The sequence below is a fragment of the Scyliorhinus torazame genome, chromosome 5 (genome assembly GCF_047496885.1).
Source record: "Scyliorhinus torazame isolate Kashiwa2021f chromosome 5, sScyTor2.1, whole genome shotgun sequence".
Classification (NCBI taxonomy): Eukaryota; Metazoa; Chordata; class Chondrichthyes; order Carcharhiniformes; family Scyliorhinidae; genus Scyliorhinus; species Scyliorhinus torazame.
In genome coordinates, this window is record NC_092711.1 from 171,104,244 (window position 1) to 171,123,408 (window position 19,165).

General features: G+C 47.7%; 1 protein-coding gene across 1 annotated transcript; it reads right to left on the minus strand.

The window, feature by feature from the left end:
• Positions 1-9,413: 9,413 nt before the first annotated feature.
• LOC140420650 (uncharacterized) lies at positions 9,414-16,445 on the minus strand. Its single transcript, XM_072504644.1, has 2 exons — positions 16,365-16,445; positions 9,414-13,545 (listed from the first exon to the last, which is right to left on the minus strand). The coding sequence occupies exon 2, from the start codon at positions 13,187-13,189 to the stop codon at positions 12,236-12,238; it is 954 nt and encodes a 317-aa protein (XP_072360745.1). The 5' UTR covers positions 13,190-13,545; positions 16,365-16,445; the 3' UTR covers positions 9,414-12,235.
• Between the last annotated feature and the right edge of the window lie 2,720 nt (positions 16,446-19,165).

Sequence of the window (19,165 nt, forward strand, 5' to 3'; positions counted from 1 at the left end):
CAGGGAGCATCGTAATCGCAGACCTTCCCTTTTTGTCTGGAGTTTCTGCTCGAGGGCTCACCCCCAGGTCGAGAATGTGGAGGTTTGGAGCCTCCCAGAGTTCATTTATTATGCACTTTCGGGAAGAGTTTGAGTTCATGGAATTTATAGTGCAGAAGGAAGTTCTTCCTTTTGGTTAACTTGACTCCTGGTATTTCCCCCTCCATTTTGTGGGAGACGTGTAAAGTTTATGCTCGGGGGCTGATCATTTCTCACACTGCTAATAAAAGGTGCAGAATGCTGGAGAACCAGCGGCGTCTGGAGGTTTGTTTGGTGAAGGTGGAGGAGAATCATATGGAGGACCCGAGTAAGCTATTGCTGAAGGAGGTTAACGCAGCAAGAGTGGCTTTGGGCTCCCTGTTTACTCAGCAGGTCGAGAAAAGTTGAAAGTTTGAGAGGTCGAAATTGTACCAGTTTGGGAATAAGCCGAGCAAATACTTGGTCCGTTTGACAAAGGGATGGAAAAGGGTCATGAAGACGGAGGAGATAAACAGGGATTTTGGGAATTCTATGCAGGATTATACAAGTCTGAGCAGTCTGGTGATGTGTTGGTGGGTGTGGAACAGTCTTTCTCTTCCCTGAAGCTTCTGGAGGCCTCAGAAAATCTGAATGATCTCCTTTCTAGGGAAGAGGTGTCAAAGGCCATGAAGGAGCTGCAGCCGGGTAAAGCCTCGGGACCGGATGGCTGTGGGGTTTTATCGGGGGTTTGAGGATTTGTCGTTGGACCCATTGGTAGATATGTATTGTCACTCTTTTGACTCTGGGATACTGCCACCGTCTCTTCATGAGGTTAATATCTCTTTGATTCTGAAGGTGGACAAGGACCCAGAGGAGTGGGCCTCTCATCACCCAATCTCTCTTTTGAATGTTGACTTGAAACTGCGATCTTATGTTTTGGCGATAAGGCTGGAGGACATCCTTCCGACAATCGTGCGGGAGGACCAGACTGGGTTTATACGGAGAAGAGTTTCCAGTAACAATGTTGGAAGGGAGCTGAATGTGATTCAGGCTTTTCAGAAATATGCATTGGATGGGCTGGTGATCTCCTTCGATGAGAGAAAGCTTTTCCTTGAGTTGAGTGGAATTATCTGGTGTATCCGCTGCGAGGCTTCGGGTTGGGTGAGGATTATATTGAGTGGATTCAATTGTTACATCACAAACCGGCAGCGGCGGTGCTCACCAATGGTATAAGGGTGTCGAAGTTTGAGCTTCAGAGAGGGACGGGACAGGGCTGCCCTCTGTCTCCCTTGCTGTTTGCATTGTGTAGCCAGTTAAAATGGCTAACTCCCGATTTAGAATGGCTAACTCCCGATTTAAAATGCCGAACGGCAAAGGCTGATGAGAAAGTCAGCCAACAAGACACAAACAAGCAGCTGCGGGTTGAGTGTATATTTACCTCTGGCTGGAAAGGCCAGACGAGATCGATACCGGCAACCATCAGCATAACAAAACACCAGCCATCTGCATATTAATGAGCAATCCCCGGGAACAATGAGCAACATTTAGAAACATAAAGCCAACCCAGACTCCGTGGCGCCAGCAGAAGCCTACACAAAGGGAGGTGTGCGACCACCTCAAGACCGCCCATCGATCAAGGAATCACTCCAGCATTGGAGAAAATTGAACCAAGTGATTGGGACAAAGTCCAATCACTTGGAACCAGGTACAGGGTCCGCCCCGAAAGGCAGGAAGCCCCTGGGGACTATAAGAATACAGTCCAAGTTCAAATCGCTCTTCTTGACCGGGTTACTCAGCAATGCGAACCAACCCTTGACAGTGACCGGGTGTCCAGCCATCGCTGAAATCTAGTAAGTCTTACTTCAACGCTCGCAACGAGATAGGTGCTCCTAGCTACCAATCTGTACCAACTTCGAATCCCGCAGGCTCAGAACCCGAACGAAAGGCCATTCGTTTCCCTGACCTAGTGGGCCAGTTCCAAGTTAAGTATAGGCCTGTTAGTGGTAGAAGTAGCTTAGACGTAGAATTTATGCACGAGTAGTGATTACTGTGTATAATAAATGTGCTTTGATTTAAATCTTACTAAGCGGTGTATTGGATTATTGATCATTACTCGGACTTGAACCACGTGGCGGTATCAGAAAGATACCTGGCGACTCAAGAGCAAAGGTGATAAAACAGAGCAATTAAACTAAGGCAAAAGTTAGCAACAGTTTGCCACTGAGCCCTTGCCGGAGGATATTAGATTTGATCCTCTGATATCTGGATTGGGGGGTGGGGTGAGGCAGCACAAGATCATGCTGTGTGCAGATGACGGGCTGCTGTTTGTGTCGATCCCAGTGTTTCAGGCCCGGACATTATTGGATAGATTTAGTATCCTCTCTCGTATCGAGATCAATTTTACTGAGTCTGAGGCCATGCCGGTGGGGAGAGGTTGAGGGGTAAGCCCCCTCCTCTTGCTAACTTCCCCTTCAGATGTTCCCCCCCCCCCCCCCCCCCCACACCATGCCATTTAAAAACCTGGGAATGTCAATGGCTCCTCGTTGAGACTGCTATATGGGGCCAACTTTCCAAAGCTGATGGTGACTATTAGGTGGGTCCTTGCCCAGTGGTCGGCTCTTCCGATTTCATGGTGAGGGAGGATCGCCTTCATTAAAGTGAATGTGTTGCCCAGATTGTTGTACCCTCTGCAGATGCTGCCTATGCTGCTGTCAACCAGAGTCGTTAGGGGAATTAATCAAATAAGGGCAGGGCCTACTCAGTTAATGGGTGGGAGTTGGGGAGAGTTACAGAACAAAGAGATCTAAGAGTACAGGTTTATAGCTCCTTGTAGGTGGAGTCGCAGGTGGACAGGGTGGTCGGTTTTATTGGTTAGAATATTGAATACAGGAGTTGGGATGTCTTGTTGAAGTTGGACAAGACATTGGTAAGACCACACATGGAATACAGTGTTCAGTTCTGGTCACCCTATTATAGGAAGAATATTGTTCAATGAGAAAGGGCGCAGAAGAGATTTACCAGGATGCTGCCAGGACTTGATGATCTGAGTTATAAGGAGAGACTGGATAGGCTGGGACTTTTTTCCCTGAGCGTAGGAGGCTTAGGTGTGATCTTATAGAGGTCTAGAAAATAATGAGGTGCATTGATAAGGAAGATAGCCAACATTTTTTCCCTGACGTAGAAGAGTCTAGAACTAGAGGGCATAGGTTTAAGGTGAGAGGAGAGAGATACAAAAAGAGACCAGAGGGGAAATTTCTTCACACAGAGGGTGGTGAACATCTGGAATGGGCTGCCAGAGGCAGTGGTAGAGGAAGGTACAATTTGTCCTTTAAAAAGCAGTTAGACAGTTACATGGGCAGGGTGGGTAGAGAGGGATATGGGCCAAATGCTGGCAGGTGGGACTAGCTTAGCGATAGAAATTGGGCGGCATGGACTAGCTGGGCCGAAGGGCCTGGCTCCATGCTGTAAACATCTATAACTCTACCTGGAACAAAAAGAAACCTCGCCTCAAGTTTGTTAAGCTCCAATCGCTAAGGGAGGGTATGGTCTCCTGAAAATCAGGCTTCGTCAATTGGGCTCTCGTCTTATGGATTGGGTGAGGATGGACTAACATTCATCAGGCTCATTCGGAAGCAGACCAGACAGTTCTCCCTCTATTAAAAACTGGCATAGGCTGATTATGGAATGCATTTCCATGAAATTTTTAATGTCTGTAATTCATTCTGAGTCTGATGCATTGGGTCAAGTACGGGACTCCCATCTCAAATACATAGGCTCCAATTTGACTGACTTGCTCCTCCTGGGCTTTCCATGAGTGAATTCAATTTAACTTCGGCTGGGAGTAGGGCACAGTGGTTAGTACTGCTATCTCAGCGCCAGGGACCTAGGTTCAATTCCAGCCTTGGGTGGCTGTCTGTGTGGAGTTTGCATATTCTCCTCGTGTCTATGTGTGTTTGCTCCGGGTGCTCTGGTTTCCTCCCACTGTCCAAAGATGTGCAGCTAAAGTGGATTGGTCACGCTAAATTGCCCCATATTGTCCAAGATGTGTATGTTAGGTGGGTTGACCATGATCAATGCACCGGGTTACGAGGATAGAATGGGGAGTGGGCTTCAGTGAAATGCTCTTTCTGAGGCTCACTGCAGACTTGAGGGGTGAATGGCCTTTTGCACTATAGGAGTTCTATGTCATCTATGTTGTGTTATTCATTTTAATTTGATTAAGCTGTTAGTCTGTTTGCAATATTTTTGGGTTTATAAACTGAATTGTTATCCTCCGTTATTATATAATCTTACCTTCTTTCCCCATTCACTATTTTAACCTGTTAATTGGTTGTTTAGTTAATCTGGCATTTCATCTCCAGGCTCTGGGCCCTCAAACATCCTGTTCCAAAATGATTCTGCAATATGCTGCTTGTATTTATGTTGGCAATATCTCTTGTTCCGCTTTGTGCCCATTTCCCAACACTTTTTCAGTTACTCTGTTGCATTCATTGTTTAAAACATGATTTTAAAAAATAACAATTTATTCAAAATCTGTCCAACTCATGCATGAAGATATTCAATGACCCCCACACCCCACTGGCCCCTGTGGAAGAGAAATCCAGAGACTAATAATAATAACAGGTTAGGTGGATTGGCCTGGATAGGGTGGAGATGTTGACCTTGGGTAGGGTGCAGACTCGATGGGCCGAATGGCCTCCTTCTACACTAAATTCTATGATAATCTATGATAGCGACAGTACAATATTACAAGGTTAGAACTAATAATAAATGTACTTTAATAGAGAACCATAAATAATATATCTAATCTGTACCATATAACATGAGACATGTCTCTGTCCGACATTAATTTACTGTCTTCTTAAATGTCAGCAATCGCCTGGAGAAACCACTGATTAATTGTGAACAGATAAATGTGTCAAGCTGAGGGAGCAAAGGAATGTCAATGTCTTTACGAGACAGAGAGAGGCCTGGGCCTTTCCAGAGTCTACACCCTCCCTGGATTCACTTCCTTTCCCTTCAGTTGCTGCAAGTGACCAATTGAAGGTCAGAATGAGAAAAGAAAGTGTTTTACTCACAGATGTTGGAGACAGGAGTTTTCAGTCTGTGCGAGGCCCCAGTTTTGCTTCCGCATTCAGCCAACGGGGGAGCTGATTGGATGGTGGAAGAGAGTCCTTCCGGCTCACCAACTCTTCCCATTGGTCAGCAACCTTCCGGTGCACGCATTGGTATCCGCGGTGACGTCTCACGGTCCGAGTGCGGATACATCAGCTCCGCCCCACTCCCCGAGACAAGGTTTCCAGGCAACCGGCTGACAACTCCGGCCAGAGCGAGAAGCCTCTCGGTGATCTTCCCCCCGGCCCGGGACTGCGCATGTCCAAGCGAGAGGAGCGGTTGCGCATGTGTGAGGGAAAGCCCACCCCCTGACCTTCCTGCTGAGGTATTGACCAATCAGCGCGAGCGAGAAAGAGCTTTCCTCCTGTCTCCAACATCTGTGAGGAAAACACTTTCTTTTCTCCCCCTTTCCATTTCTTTCCTCAACTGAAGGGAAAGGAAGTGAATCCAGGGAGGGTGCAGACCCTGGAAAGCTTGGCCCAGGTCTCTCTCTCTCTCTTAAACACATTGACACCCTTTGCTCCCTCAGCTTGACACATTTATTTGTCTGGCTAAAAGGATGGTCTCTTATATAATGTCCACTATCCCCTGCAAGACCCCTGACGCTCTCAGTGCCGTTGCCAACGGTTCTATAGCCAGGGCAGTCCCCCGTGCAGCCGGAAATAATCTGAACTCACCCGGTTTGTCTGTATAAATGCCACCGGTGCCTGGTATAACAACCAGACCCAGTCCACAAATAATCCAAGCCGCCCCAGGACCTCCCACAAATAATCCCACTCCACTCGATCAAAGGCCTTCTCGGCATCCATGGCAACCACCACCTCTACCTCTCGTCCCTCTGGAGGTATCATTGAGTAGCCTCCTGATGTCGGCCGCTAGATGCCTCCCCTTCACAAACCCCGTCTGGTCCTTCCCTGTCACCCTGGGACACAATGCTCTATTCTCAAGGCCAAGATCTTAGCCAATAGTTTGGCATACACATTTAGCAGGGAGATCGGTTTGTATGACTCACATTGTTCCGGGTCCTTTTTACGCTTCAAAATGAGGGAGATCGAAGACTGCGACAACGTCAGGGGAAGAGCACTTCCAGCTCCCTTGCCTTGTTCGAGTCCCTTACTAGCAGCAGTCCCAATACCCCCGAGAATTTCTAACAACCCATCCGGACCTGGGGCCTTGCCCGATTGCATCGCTTCAAGCTCCTCCACCGCTTCTACCAGTCTAATTGGGCCCCCCAGGGCCTCCAACAGCTCTTCATCCACCTTCGGGAACTCCAACCCCTCTAAAAACCACCTCTACCCCGGCTGGGGATTCCGACTCATACAGCTTGCTATAGAAGTCCCTAAACACCCCATTCACCCCCGCCGGGGGTTCAGCGATCAGGCAGAGAATTCCTTTTTCCAACCAAATCGGGGGGGGGGGGGGGGGGGGGGGTTGGCACCTGTTTTTGGACGCTCCGCACCCTCCAAAACGGCGTCATCGAGGAGTACGGCGCATGCCATTGGGACGGCCTCAGGATGTTAGCTAAAGGCCCTCCCCCGCTGCTCCACCCCCGATGGGCCGAGTTCCCGACCGCATAGTTGACGTGTGGTCCCAGCTGTGTGAGAAGCCGCATGGTGGCAAACTGTGTCCAGCGGCTCCACAGTCGGGGGGGGGGGGGGGGGCACTTCAGCGAGGGCATGGGGAACTGGTGGCCCAGGCAAGGTCCAGGGGAGCACTATCTGGTAGGTCAGGTCCACGCGCGGCCGGCACCATGTTGTACAGGGCGACTGCTGCAGGTCATCGCCATGTACATGCGCGGCTTAGGACCCGTCAATTCTCTGGCCATTTATTTTGTGGAGGCCATGCGTTTTACGTCCGTGGCTGCGAGCCCCTCACCAGTCAGAGGATCGGTGCTGGGGCCTCGCCCATTTTTCCCAAGGAGAATGTTTCAATTCTCTGTGAATAACTTGCACAGCAAACTCAAGGTAAGATGAAATAAAGAGGTTGGTTTATTTTTACACACACTGGGTGAGTGGGGTTTCCCAACACCCACCCACTTTTGCACTCGTACAATAAACGGGGGATGAGGAAAAAGGAAGAGGGTTCCGGGAATGACAACAATAAAATCCAAGTCATGGTTTTCCATGTGTCCAGAATCCGAAGTCTAATGGAATGTTCCTTCAGAGGGAGGTTTACTGTTGCGGGAGATCCGTCTTTCCAGCAGTGAGACTTCCACAATGGGGGAAGACACGGAGAGTGAGTCAGTCTGGGAGGAACAAGAGCCAATGTTTTAGCCATTTGCAGGTTTTTGTATTTATGTATATCCAACAAAAGCTCAGGATTGGTGCAGCACAGCATAAATTTCTCAGCAATACAGAAGTACAGGAGAGGACAGGAGGACGACAATACAGATGGGTCAGTATAATCATTAAGCTTGGTGCATCCGTATGTACCAATGGATATACTGGAGAACAAGGGAGAGGAGGAAAAGGCCATGAAAACATGGTGCACACCTTCCCACGTAGCGAGTGCTCGCACCACCCACCAGAATAAGATCACGGCGTCATGTTCGGGCGGGCGTCAGAACACAGTGAACCCCCAGGTCCAGTCACACCAGAGGCATCAATAACACATCCTTATGTCCCCTTCTCGGGTACAAGACCTGTCTACCGTTACAGGAAACGGTCAACGATACTTCAACCCCAAAATAACATACTTAAATTTCAGGAAAAAATCAACAAGGACACTCATCCTAAAAGGACGCAATAAAACCCCAACACCGGAACAGCACAGAACAATCATCACTCAACACAATTACACAGAGAAGACCAGCAAATATTCACACAATTGGTTCAAATTCTAACCGATGCAGCTTCCAAGAGATTAACAATAACAGGATTTTAAAAAGTACTACCAAAAGCAGAGGATCTCAGGATAACAGGGACCAGGATACAGCCCTGAGCACACAGTCCCCTGACATACGCCCCTCACCACAAGACAAAAAGGGAAAAAGCTGCTCATTCAAAACCTCACTCAGCCTCTCAGGACACCCCGGCCAAGAAGGAACCTCCCAAGCAAAAGGGGGCAACAGGAAAGTCGCCACAGTACAAGACCTGGCACGGCCCTGTACACCCTCGTACACAGGAGTCAGGAAAGCAAGGATAGTCACACTGTGCCAGGACACCCAACCTCACTCCTCTCTCACCACATCCGAGGGCAGTGCACACAAGAAGATTCACCGTCCTCCATCAAGGAGATTGAACCCACAAGGAGAGGAAAATTCGTCAAGACACCCAACAACTCGGCATCTCGGGAGGGGTGCGATCCTCCATCCCCACTCACGGCAAAGGAAATCCAAAGATACAATAAACCAAATAGGGGCCTCCATCAGTACGCTACTTCCTCAAGGAAAAGTAACTCCAAAAGAGAGGAACACCAGGATTGGCCAAAGGATGGCAGATAAGAATCTGCACCATATGTGATAATAAGTAGATTGTCATCTGTACGTAAATAATGATATATGTTAATTGTTGTAGTTCCAGCATCCGACCATCAGGTGCTGTGAGTATGCAGACATGTGACCCGGACACACCATGTGTTCCAGGAGAAGGTGTTGGTAAGGAGTTGGTGAGGAGCTCTGTAGTATCTTAGTGTAAGTTAGTATTAGACCATTATTTCTAACTGTATTAATCTGAGACATTTTAGTAATTCGTTAGTGTAGTGTTAGTAATAAATAACTATGTTTATGAAATGATGTGAAGATGCCGGCGTTGGACTGGAGTGAGCACAATAAGAAGTCTTACAACACCAGGTTAAAGTCCAACAGGTTTGTTTCAACACAAACACTAGCTTTTGGAGTGCTGCTCCTTCCATTCACCTGAGGAAGGAACAGTGCTCCAAAAGCTAGTGTTTGAAACAAACCTGTTGGACTTTAACCTGGTGTTGTAAGACTTCTTACTATGTTTATGAAACAAAGCCTAATGTTCTTTATTCACATGACAATATCAAGATTCAACGTCAGCCCAATGAAAGAACGTTGCACCGTGCACCATCACAAAACGGATACTCGGGGCAGAGCTGCGTAGCCTCATTGGCGTCAAAACACTGCCTCCCCACGGGAGACCCTGCTTCAACAAGGGGGGCATTCAGGAAGTGACAATATAATCCCACTTGGAGCAGGGTGCCTATCTCCCCCCTCAGCCTCCCCCTCAGACCCAATGAGGGCTCAAACATCAATGATCCACAACACTCAGAACTCTCACTCAAACCCTCCAACCCACAGGTTACTACCTCTCCAGTGGAACCTATCCCGAGAGGATTGATTGATGATTTGATTGATTTGTTTTATTGTTACGTGCACCGAGGGACAGGGACAAGTATTGTTCTGCGTACAGTCCATACAAATCGTTCCATACATGAAAAACAAAACATAGGACATAGATAAATACACAATGTAAATACATAGACACAGGCATCGGGTGAAGCATACGGAGCGCAGTACTACTCAGTGGAGAAGGTGTGTGAAGAGGTCAGGTCAGAGCATAAGAGTTATTCAGGAGTCTGGTAACAGCAGGGAAGAAGCTGTTTTCTTATCTGTTAGTGCGTGTTCTCAGACTTTTGTATCTCACTGCCCGATAGAAGAGGTTGGAAGAGAGAATAACCCGGGTGGGAGAGGTCTTTGATTATGCTGCCTGTTTTCCCAAGGCAGCGGGAGGTGTAGACAGAGTCAATGGATGGGAGGCGGGTTCGCGTGATGGACTGGGCTGTGTTCACAACTCTCTGTAGTTTCTAATGGTCTTGCCCCGAGCAGTTGCCATACCAGGCTGTGGAGGAGGACCAGAGGAGGAGCAGACCAGGGGCCTCCAAAGGGGACAACTCAGGGAAGGGAAACTCACTCAACCACCCATCAGACCGCCCAACCCAATAAACACAGTTACTCCTGCCCTGCCCTAGCCGATCAAGTGACCACTGCCACTCCCAGGCAGCCAAGAGAATATTGAAGAAGACAAGTGAAATGAAAATGAAAATCGCTTACTGTCACAGGTAGGCTTCAAATGAAGTTACTGTGAAAAGCCTCTAGTCGCCACATTCCGGCGCCTGTTCGGGAAGGCTGGTAAGTGGAACAAGGATTAACTGACCTCACCCAGTTCCTCGTGCTCACTAGTCCCCTTAGTACTCTCGTGCTTTTGGGACGATTTCTGTATCTTCCCCCGTGAAGACAGATACAGATTGTTTAGTTTCTCTGACATTTCCTTATTCCCCATTATAAACACTCCTGTCTCTGTCTGGAACGGACTCACATTGGTCTTGGCTAATCTTTTTCTTTTCACATTCTTATAGGAGCTTTTCCAGTCGGTTTTTATGTTTCTCGGCAGTTTGGTCCCATATTCTATTTTCTCTTTATCAGTTTCTTGGTCCTCCTTTGCTGAATTCTAAATCAATCACCAATCCACAGGCGTACGGCTATTTTGGCCACTTTATGAGCCTCTTCCTTTGATCTAATGGAATTCCTACATTTTTTCGTTAGCCACAGTTGCATCACTTTTCCTGTGGCTTTTTGTTCCTTAAAGGAGTCTACATTTGATGTCAACATGTAATAATACCTTAAAAATTAGTGATTGCCTGTCTATTGTTGTAATGTCCCAATCTACCACAGACAACTTGCCTTTCAAACCTCGAGTTTTCTTTGTGAAAAACACGTCGATATGTTAAACAAAGGAACCATGTAACCACCATAGCCCATCTTCATGGCAACGTGGCATGCTTTCAGAGGTTCCAAACAGAAATGGGAACTAAATATCTTCCAACCACTGTTGCTATATTTACTTGCTATAAATATGGCAGCTAGTAAGGTTGCCCTTCTTAATCTAGATATGAATAGGATATGCTTTCAGAGTCGCCAGGTATCAAATGATACCGCCACAAGGTTCAACCGGATATCGATCAAAGACCCCAAACAACCAGTTTGTTAGTTCAAGATCAATAATACTTTATTTATACACAGGATTAACTTACACATGCAACATAAACACTATGAGCTAAATTACACCTATCACTATGACAACCTGTACTTAACTTCAGGCACCCGGCTTAGGTCAGAGGAACAGTGGCCTTTGTTCAAATCTGGATCTGCTGGGTCTGGAGAAGTAACTGTGGTTCAGCTAGGCTCATCCGTCTGGTAGCGAGCATTGAACTTGAACCTGGTGGTGCTGCAGATGGGAGTCTGACTCCATCTGCAGCACCACTGCAGTTATCCGACCTGCGGAGCCACCAGCGAGTTCACACTGGGGAGAGGCCAGGTAGTTCTCCACTGAGTAGTACTCCTCTTTTGGGCGGTCTTTAGGTTTGGACCCAATAATTTCTGCAGTCCTCGATCACTGCTTTCGATCTGAGGCAATAAAGGGGCGGGTGCCTTGATGGCTGGGCGTGTCCTGAGCGGTCATTGACCTTGCTGTTTATGCTTCCTGAGTAAAGGGAGTGGCGCCGATGTGTCTGGAATTGTATCGGATACCCGAGTACCAGTCCTTTGTCTGAGGGAAATGGGTCATTAGCATGCAAATCGGCTGGGGGTTTCGATCCTGTCTGGTTCTGCTTACAAATATACATTTAGGCTCTGAGCCTGCCTGAATCTTACATTGGCCATATTTCCCTTGAGGCTTTGCAAATGTCCATGTTTCTTTGTACGTGTCCATCCCAGATGGCTACACCACCAAACACCCTTTCGCTCTGTGATACTCGTGAAAATTGAAGCCAGGAATTCACAACATGGCTCAATGATCATCAGCCCACTGGAGGCAAATTTGTGAGTCCAACCAGTCCAGCAGGAAGAAACCGTCCGCCCATCCCTATTGATCAACTGACAGAATTAACAAAATGCAGTCCTGGATGCAATTGAGAGCAGAACAGCAGAATCCAACCCCTCTAATCAATTGTGAACTTGGTGTGTGAGCATGTGCGATGAAACACAAAATCTCTCCTACACTGAGAGCAGATGAACGGCCTCTCCCCAGTGAGAACTTGGCAGTGATTCCATAGTTGGGATGGATCACTGAATATCTCACCTACTCAGAGCAGGTGAACGGCCTCTCCCCAGTGAGAACTCGGCGGTGTCTCCATAGTTGGGATGGATCACTGAATATCTCACCTACTCAGAGCAGGTGAACGGCACCTCCCCAGTGTGAACGCTTTGGTGTCTCCGCAGGCTGGATAACCAAGCAAATCTCTTCCCACACTGAGAGCAGGTGAACGGCCTCTCCCCAGTGTGAACTCGCTGGTGGCTCTGCAGGGTGGATAACCGAGAGAATCCCTTCCCACACTGAGAGCAGGTGAACGGCCTCTCCCCAGTGTGAACTGGCTGGTGGCTCCGCAGGGTGGATAACCGAGAGAATCCCTTCCCACACTGAGGGCAGGTGAATGGCCTCTCCCCAGTGTGAACTCGCTGGTGGCTCCGCAGGTGGGATAACTGAGTGCATCCCTTCCCACACTGAGAGCAGGTGAATGGCCTCTCCCCAGTGTGAACTCGCTGATGTCTCTGCAGGTCAGATAATTGAGTGAATGCCTTCCCACACTGAGAGCAGGTGAACGGCCTCTTCCCAGTGTGAACTCGCTGGTGTCTCCGCAGGTGGGATATCTGAGTGAATCCCTTCTTACACTGAGAGCACGTAAACGGCCTCTCCCCAGTGTGAACTCGCTGGTGGATCCGCAGGTGGGATAACTGAGTGAAGCCCTTCCCACACTGAGAGCAGGTGAACGGCCTCCCCCCCGTGTGAACTCGTTGATGTTTCTGCAGGTCAGATAATTGAGTGAATCCCTTCCCACACTGAGAGCAGGTGAACGGCCTCTTCCCAGTGTGAACTCGCTGGTGTGTCTGCAGGCTGGATAACCGAGTGAATCTCTTCCCACATTGAGAGCAGATGAAAGGCTTCTCCCCAGTGTGAACTCTCTGGTGTCGCTGCAGGTCAGATAATAGAGTGAATCCTTTTCCACACTGAGAGCAGGTGAACGGCCTCTCACCAGTGTGACTGCGTCGATGAACTTCCAGCACAGACGGTGCTGTGAATCCCTTCCCACAGTCCTCACATTTCCATGGTTTCTCCATGTTTTAGGTCTCCTCGTGTCTGTCCAGTTCGGACAATCAGTTGAGGCTTCGTCCACACACAGAACACGTGTAGGGTCTCTTCCCGCTGTGACTAGTGCAATGTTTTTTCAGGCTGTGTAACTGGTTAAAGCTCTTTCCACAGTCAGTGCTCTGGAATACTTTCACTCGGGTGTGTGTGTCTCGGTGCTTTTCCAGTCACAATGATGTTTAAAATCTTTTCAAGTTGACAGATGAGGCAAACATTTCTCCTTTAGATTCGAAGGCCAATGATATTCAGGTCCCAAGGAATTGAGGGACTGTCAGATCCAGACGACATGTATTAGATTTTTGTCTGTAATTTGGCCTCTTTGAATCTCCTGTTAAAACAATTTACAAAAGACATCACTGTCAGTACAAGATAGAAATTCAGAACAGACAATTCTAGTTTCTCTGGGACATTCTTTTCTCTTGCATTCCGCAAGATCTGTAAATCTCCATCCCACACATTCTCCCTCCATTCTCACTCTGCTGTACCTAATATTCACCCTCCCAATTCTCCTGAAGGTGCTGATTCAGGCTGATTGACAGATCCATGCTCACTGCTTCCTGTCCTGGACACAGGGACCATAACAAATCGGAGCTGCAGTCAGCCATTTGAACCTGCTCAACCATTCAATGAGAGCATTGGCCGATCTACCTCAGCATAATTTTCCAACACTATCCCCCATATCCCTCGATACCTTCACTCCCTTGAAACGTTAGCAATCTCGGATTTGAAAATACTTGATGACGGAGGTTCCAGTCCTCTGGGGTAGAGAATTCCAAATGCTGACCGGGGAAGTGAGGGGAAAATGTGTTTGGTGGTGGAATCATGCTGGATTTGGCAGAACTGGCGGAGGATAATTTCTTCAATGCGGAGGCTGGTGGGGTGAAAAGTGAGGACAGTGGAGATTCTATCCGGGTTCTGGAAGAGGAGTGAGTGGGAGGGCAGAGGTGTGGGAGATGGGTCGGACAAGGTTGAGAGCCCCGTCGACCACAGTGGGTGGGAAGCCACGGTTAAGGAAGAATGAAGACATGTCAGCAGCACCGTTTTGGAAAGTGGCATCATCGGAACAGATGCGATGGAGGTGAAGGAACTGAGAGAATGGGATGGAGTCCTTGCAGGATGTGGGGTGTGAAGTGCTGTAGTCGGCATAGTCGTGGGAGCCGGTAGGCTTGTAATGGATATTAGTGGACTGTCTATCTCAGAAATTAAAATAGAAAGGTCAAGGAAGGAAAGGAAAGTGTTGGAGATAGACCATGTGGAGGTGATAGAGGGGTGCAAACCGGAAGCAAAATGAATATATTTTTCCAGACTTTGCAGAACACCTCCGGTCCATCCAGACCTTCCTGTCGTTTGCCATTTCAACTCACCGTCCTACTCTCAGACAACATGTCCATCCTTGGCTTGCTGCAATGTTCAGGTGAAGCCCAGCGCAAACTGGAGGAACAGCACCTCATCTTCCGATTAAGCTTGATACACCATTGAGTTCAACATTGAGTTCAACAACCTCAGACTCTCCACCACCTTTACCCCATTTTTATTTTCATTTCTTCCATTGATCGTTTTTTCCCTCCCCATTATTTTCCTCCCCTCCCCCCATTCGAATTATTTCAGGTTGCTCGTTACAGACTGCTCACCTTTATTCTGCCATTTGCACATTATAACCTTTTTATGTATCACTATCAGCACTCACCTGAGGAAGGAGCAGTGCTCCGAAAGCTAGTGTTTGTGTTTGAAACAAACATGATGGACTTTAACCTGATGTTGTAAGACTTCTTACTGTGCTCACCTCAGTCCAACACTGGCATCTCCACTATCAGCACCCTTCTTAGCCTGAATTACCACCATTTGCATTCCTTTTATCTTCTGTTCTCGACATCTTTGTCTATATCTCCACCTATTGCTGGCCCCTATCCAGCCTCACCGCTCCATTCCACCCCTCCCCCACTACAGTACAAATCTGACCCCATTCCCAGTTCTCTCTGTCACAAAGAGTTATGCAGACTCGAAACATTAGTTCCCTTTTCTCTCCACAGATGCTGTCAGACCTTCTGAGATTGTCCAGTATTTTCTGTTTTTGTTTAAGATTCCAGCCTCCACAGTAATTAGTTTTGATAATATATCTAATCTGTACCATGTAAAAACACTAGACATATCTCTGTCCGACATTTATTTACTGTCCATTTAAATTTTAGCCAACTCTAATAATAATAATCTTTATTTTCACAAGTAGGCTTACATTAACACTGCAATGAAATTATTGTGAAAAGCCGAGTCGCCACATTCCGGCGCCTGTTATCCGGAGCACCCGGAGGAAACCCATGCACACACGGGGAGAACATGCAGACTCCGCACAGACAGTGACCCAAGCCGGGAATCGAACCTGGGACCCTGGAGCTGTGCAGCAATTGTGCCAACCACTATGCTACCGTGCTCATAGATCATAGAATTTACAGTGCAGAAGGAGGCTATTCGGCCCATCGAGTCTGCACCGGCTCTTGGAAAGAGCACCCTACCCAAGGCCAACACCGCCACCCTATCCCCATAACCCAGTAACCCCAACCAACACTAAGGGCAATTTTGGACACTAAGGGCAATTTATCAGGGCCAATCCACCTAACCTGCACATCTTTGGACTGTGGGAGGAAACCGGAGCACCCGGAGGAAACCCACACACACACGGGGAGGATGTGCAGACTCCGCACAGACAGTGACCCAAGCTGGAATCGAACCTGGGACCCTGGAGCTGTGAAGCAATTGTGCTATCCACAAGGCTACCGTGCTGTTCGGGTACACAGATGGAACATTCAGAATGTCCAAATTATCAGACAGTACGTCTTTCAGGACTTGTGGGAGGAAGCCGGAGCACCTGCAGGAAACCTGCGTAGACACAGGGAGAACTCTGGGAACAACCCTTTTAATTGTGAACATGAGGAAAGAGACCACCCTTTTAGCCAAACAAATAAATGTGTCAAGCTGAGGGAGGAAAAGATGTCAATGTCTTTAAGAGAGAGAGAGACCTGGGCCAAGCTTTCCAGAGTCTACATCCTCCCTGGACTCACTTCCTTTCCGTTCAGCTGCTGCAAGTGACCAATTGAAGGTCAGAACGTGAAAAGAAATGAAAAGGGGGAGAAAAGAAAGTGTTTTACTCACAGATGTTGGAGACAGGAAAACGTTTCAGCCTGTGTCATGGTCAATCTTCATTAACACAACGCCTGCCTTCTGATTGGCTGGAGGAGCAGAGTCCTTCCGGTCCTCCCACTTTCCCATTGGTCAACACCTTAGCAGGAAGGTCAGGGGGAGGGCTTTCCTCCACACATGCGCAGCTTCCCCTCACCCTTGGACATGCGCAGTACCTGATCACCCGCCCGTGCGGCGGATAGAGCGGGTTCCCCAGCGCGGGGGATTGTGGGAGCTACGGCCGACACTGTCCAAGCTCCTGGTCCTGGGATGAAAAGTGGAGGAGGGACAGTGACCTCACCCTGACACAAAGTACATGTTGGTAGTCACAGGAATTGATTGTGACGTTCGCTCTTAGCACCTGGGGAGGACAATAGGTGAGAGTGAAACTGAACCCGAGAGTCAGCATCTTGACGGGAGGAGACTTGGGGAAAAGCAGGAGGACAGAAGGATAAATTAGTGTTAAAATCAATACTGAGGAGAGCATAGGTGGGGGTCACACATTTATAGTTTGAGAGGAAGAAGGATTTTCTGTGACAACTAGAATTGTCAGTTGTGAATTTGTATTCTGTAATCACAGCGATGACTTAAAAAAAACATTTTTTAATATAGATTTAGAGTACCCAATTATTTTTTTCCAATTAAGGGGCAGTTTAGCATGGCCAATCTACCTAACCTACACACCTTTTTGGGTTGTGGGGGTGAGACCCACGTAGACACGGCGAGAATGTGCAAACTCCACACAGACCCAGGGCAGGGAGTGAACCCGGGTCCTCAGCACCGTGTGGCAGCAGTGCTGACCACTATGCCACCCTGATGATGTCAATCCTATCACACCCATTAAAGTCTCTATCAGGTCAGTCTTCAACCTTCTCTTCCCCAGGGAAAATATCCCCAACTTGTTCAATATCTCCTGAAACTTAAACACTCTCAGTTCTGATATCATCCTTGTTAATCTTTCTTGCACATCCTGGAGGCCCTATCTCTGTTTTAAAGGGTATATAATTAATATTTAGATTGGGTTTAATTTGGTTGAAGGTACCTTATTTACTCAGTTCCAAATTGACCCTCTAAAATGCTTCAATTCGAAAGAGGCTTAACAATCAGACAAGAAAGGACTCTGAAATGTCAATGTTTATTTTTTAAAAGCAGTATACTGATGAAGTACACGAGTGACGTTCACCACCTCAATTGGGTGACCTGTCCTGTTAGAAGTGTGAATCTTCCTCAGGTTCCTGAACCAACAGTGATTTCCTAAATTCCTGCCCAGGAACACTCCAGTGTCTCCACGACTAGAGTCCAACTTACAAAACCCAAGGTCACTCACAAATCCCACTTTTACCTCTTGAATTAACATTACCTCATCTTGAATCAGACCTGTTGTAATCAGACAATTGGTCATTGTTGTCACTGGGTTAATTTTATTGGATTTAACCATTGATGTAAATTGTTCTGTGGAATAGAATAATCGGACTGTTCAGGATCTTTCTATTATCTGAGTTTAGACAAGATCATGAACGGTTTACATCGAGTAAATAAAGAGAAACTGTTTCCACTGACAAAAGGGTTGTTAACCAGAGGACAAGATTTAAGGTAATTTACATAAAAGCCAGAGGGGAAATGAGGATGATGAATCTTGCTCCGGAATGCACTGCCTGACAGGCTGATGGAAGCAGATTCAACACAGGGAGTTGGATAAATTTTAGAAAGGGACTAGTTTTCAGGGTTCATGGAGAAAGGGCAGGATAGTGGGACTAATTGAGTACTTCTTTCTAAGAGCCAGCACAGGCACGATGGGCCGAATGGCCTCCTGTGCAGTGAGATTCTGTGGTCAAAGATGAATAAATGTGTGTCTGTAATAAGTACAGTGATGTCAATAATGCCTGGAATTCTCTTTTCCCAGTTTCAGAGTTGTCTCCCTTTCCTTCCAATTTGATTTTAGACAGAGAACAGAAGCAAATGGCTTTCAGTACATTGAGCAGCCCCAATGTCTATTCTCAGCCAGCGTTACACAGAGGGACAAGGGGTGGATTCTGAGACCAGCGAGTCAAGGCAGCCTCTTTAAATGGGCAGTTCCCACAATGTATTCAGTGACCACACTGGGAGCTCCTGTCCTGGCATGAGCCAGTCAGCTGGCTCATGCCAGTGACCCGGGTTTGATTCCCAGCTTGAGTCACTGTCTGTGCAGAGTCTGCACGTTCTCCCCATGTCTGCGTGGGTTTCTTCCGGGCACTCCAGTTTCCTCTCCTAAGTGCCGAAAGACGTGCTTGTTAGGTGAATTCGACATTCTGAATTGTCCCTCACTATACCCGAACAGGTGCCGTAGAGTGGCGATTCGGGGATTTTCACAGTAACTTAATTGCACTGATAATGTAAGCCTACTTGTGACACTAATAAAGGTTTTTATTATTAGGTGGGATGAAGTATTGAATCTCTTCCCACAGTCAGAGCAGGCAAACGGCCTCTCGTCAGTATGAACTCGCTGGTGTGTCCACAGGTTGAATGGAACATTGAATACCTTTCCCACACAGAGCAGCAGAATGGTCACACCCTGGTGTGAATGTGTCAATGCATTTCCACTGTAGATGGACAACTAAACCTCGCTGGTGTCTCCGCAGTGTGGATGACCTTCTAAACTTCTTTGTGCAGTGAGAGCAGCTAAACGGTCTCTCCCCAGTGTGAATGCACTGTGCATTTCCATCGTTTCTCCATGGTACGGGTGTTGCCTGCTTGTCTCTCCGGGTTAGACAATCAGTTGAAGGCTCACACAGGAT

Excerpts from the sequence above, each read along its gene's own strand:
- LOC140420650 (XM_072504644.1), bottom strand. The coding sequence starts at position 13,189 with ATGGAGAAACCATGGAAATGTGAGGACTGTGGGAAGGGATTCACAGCA.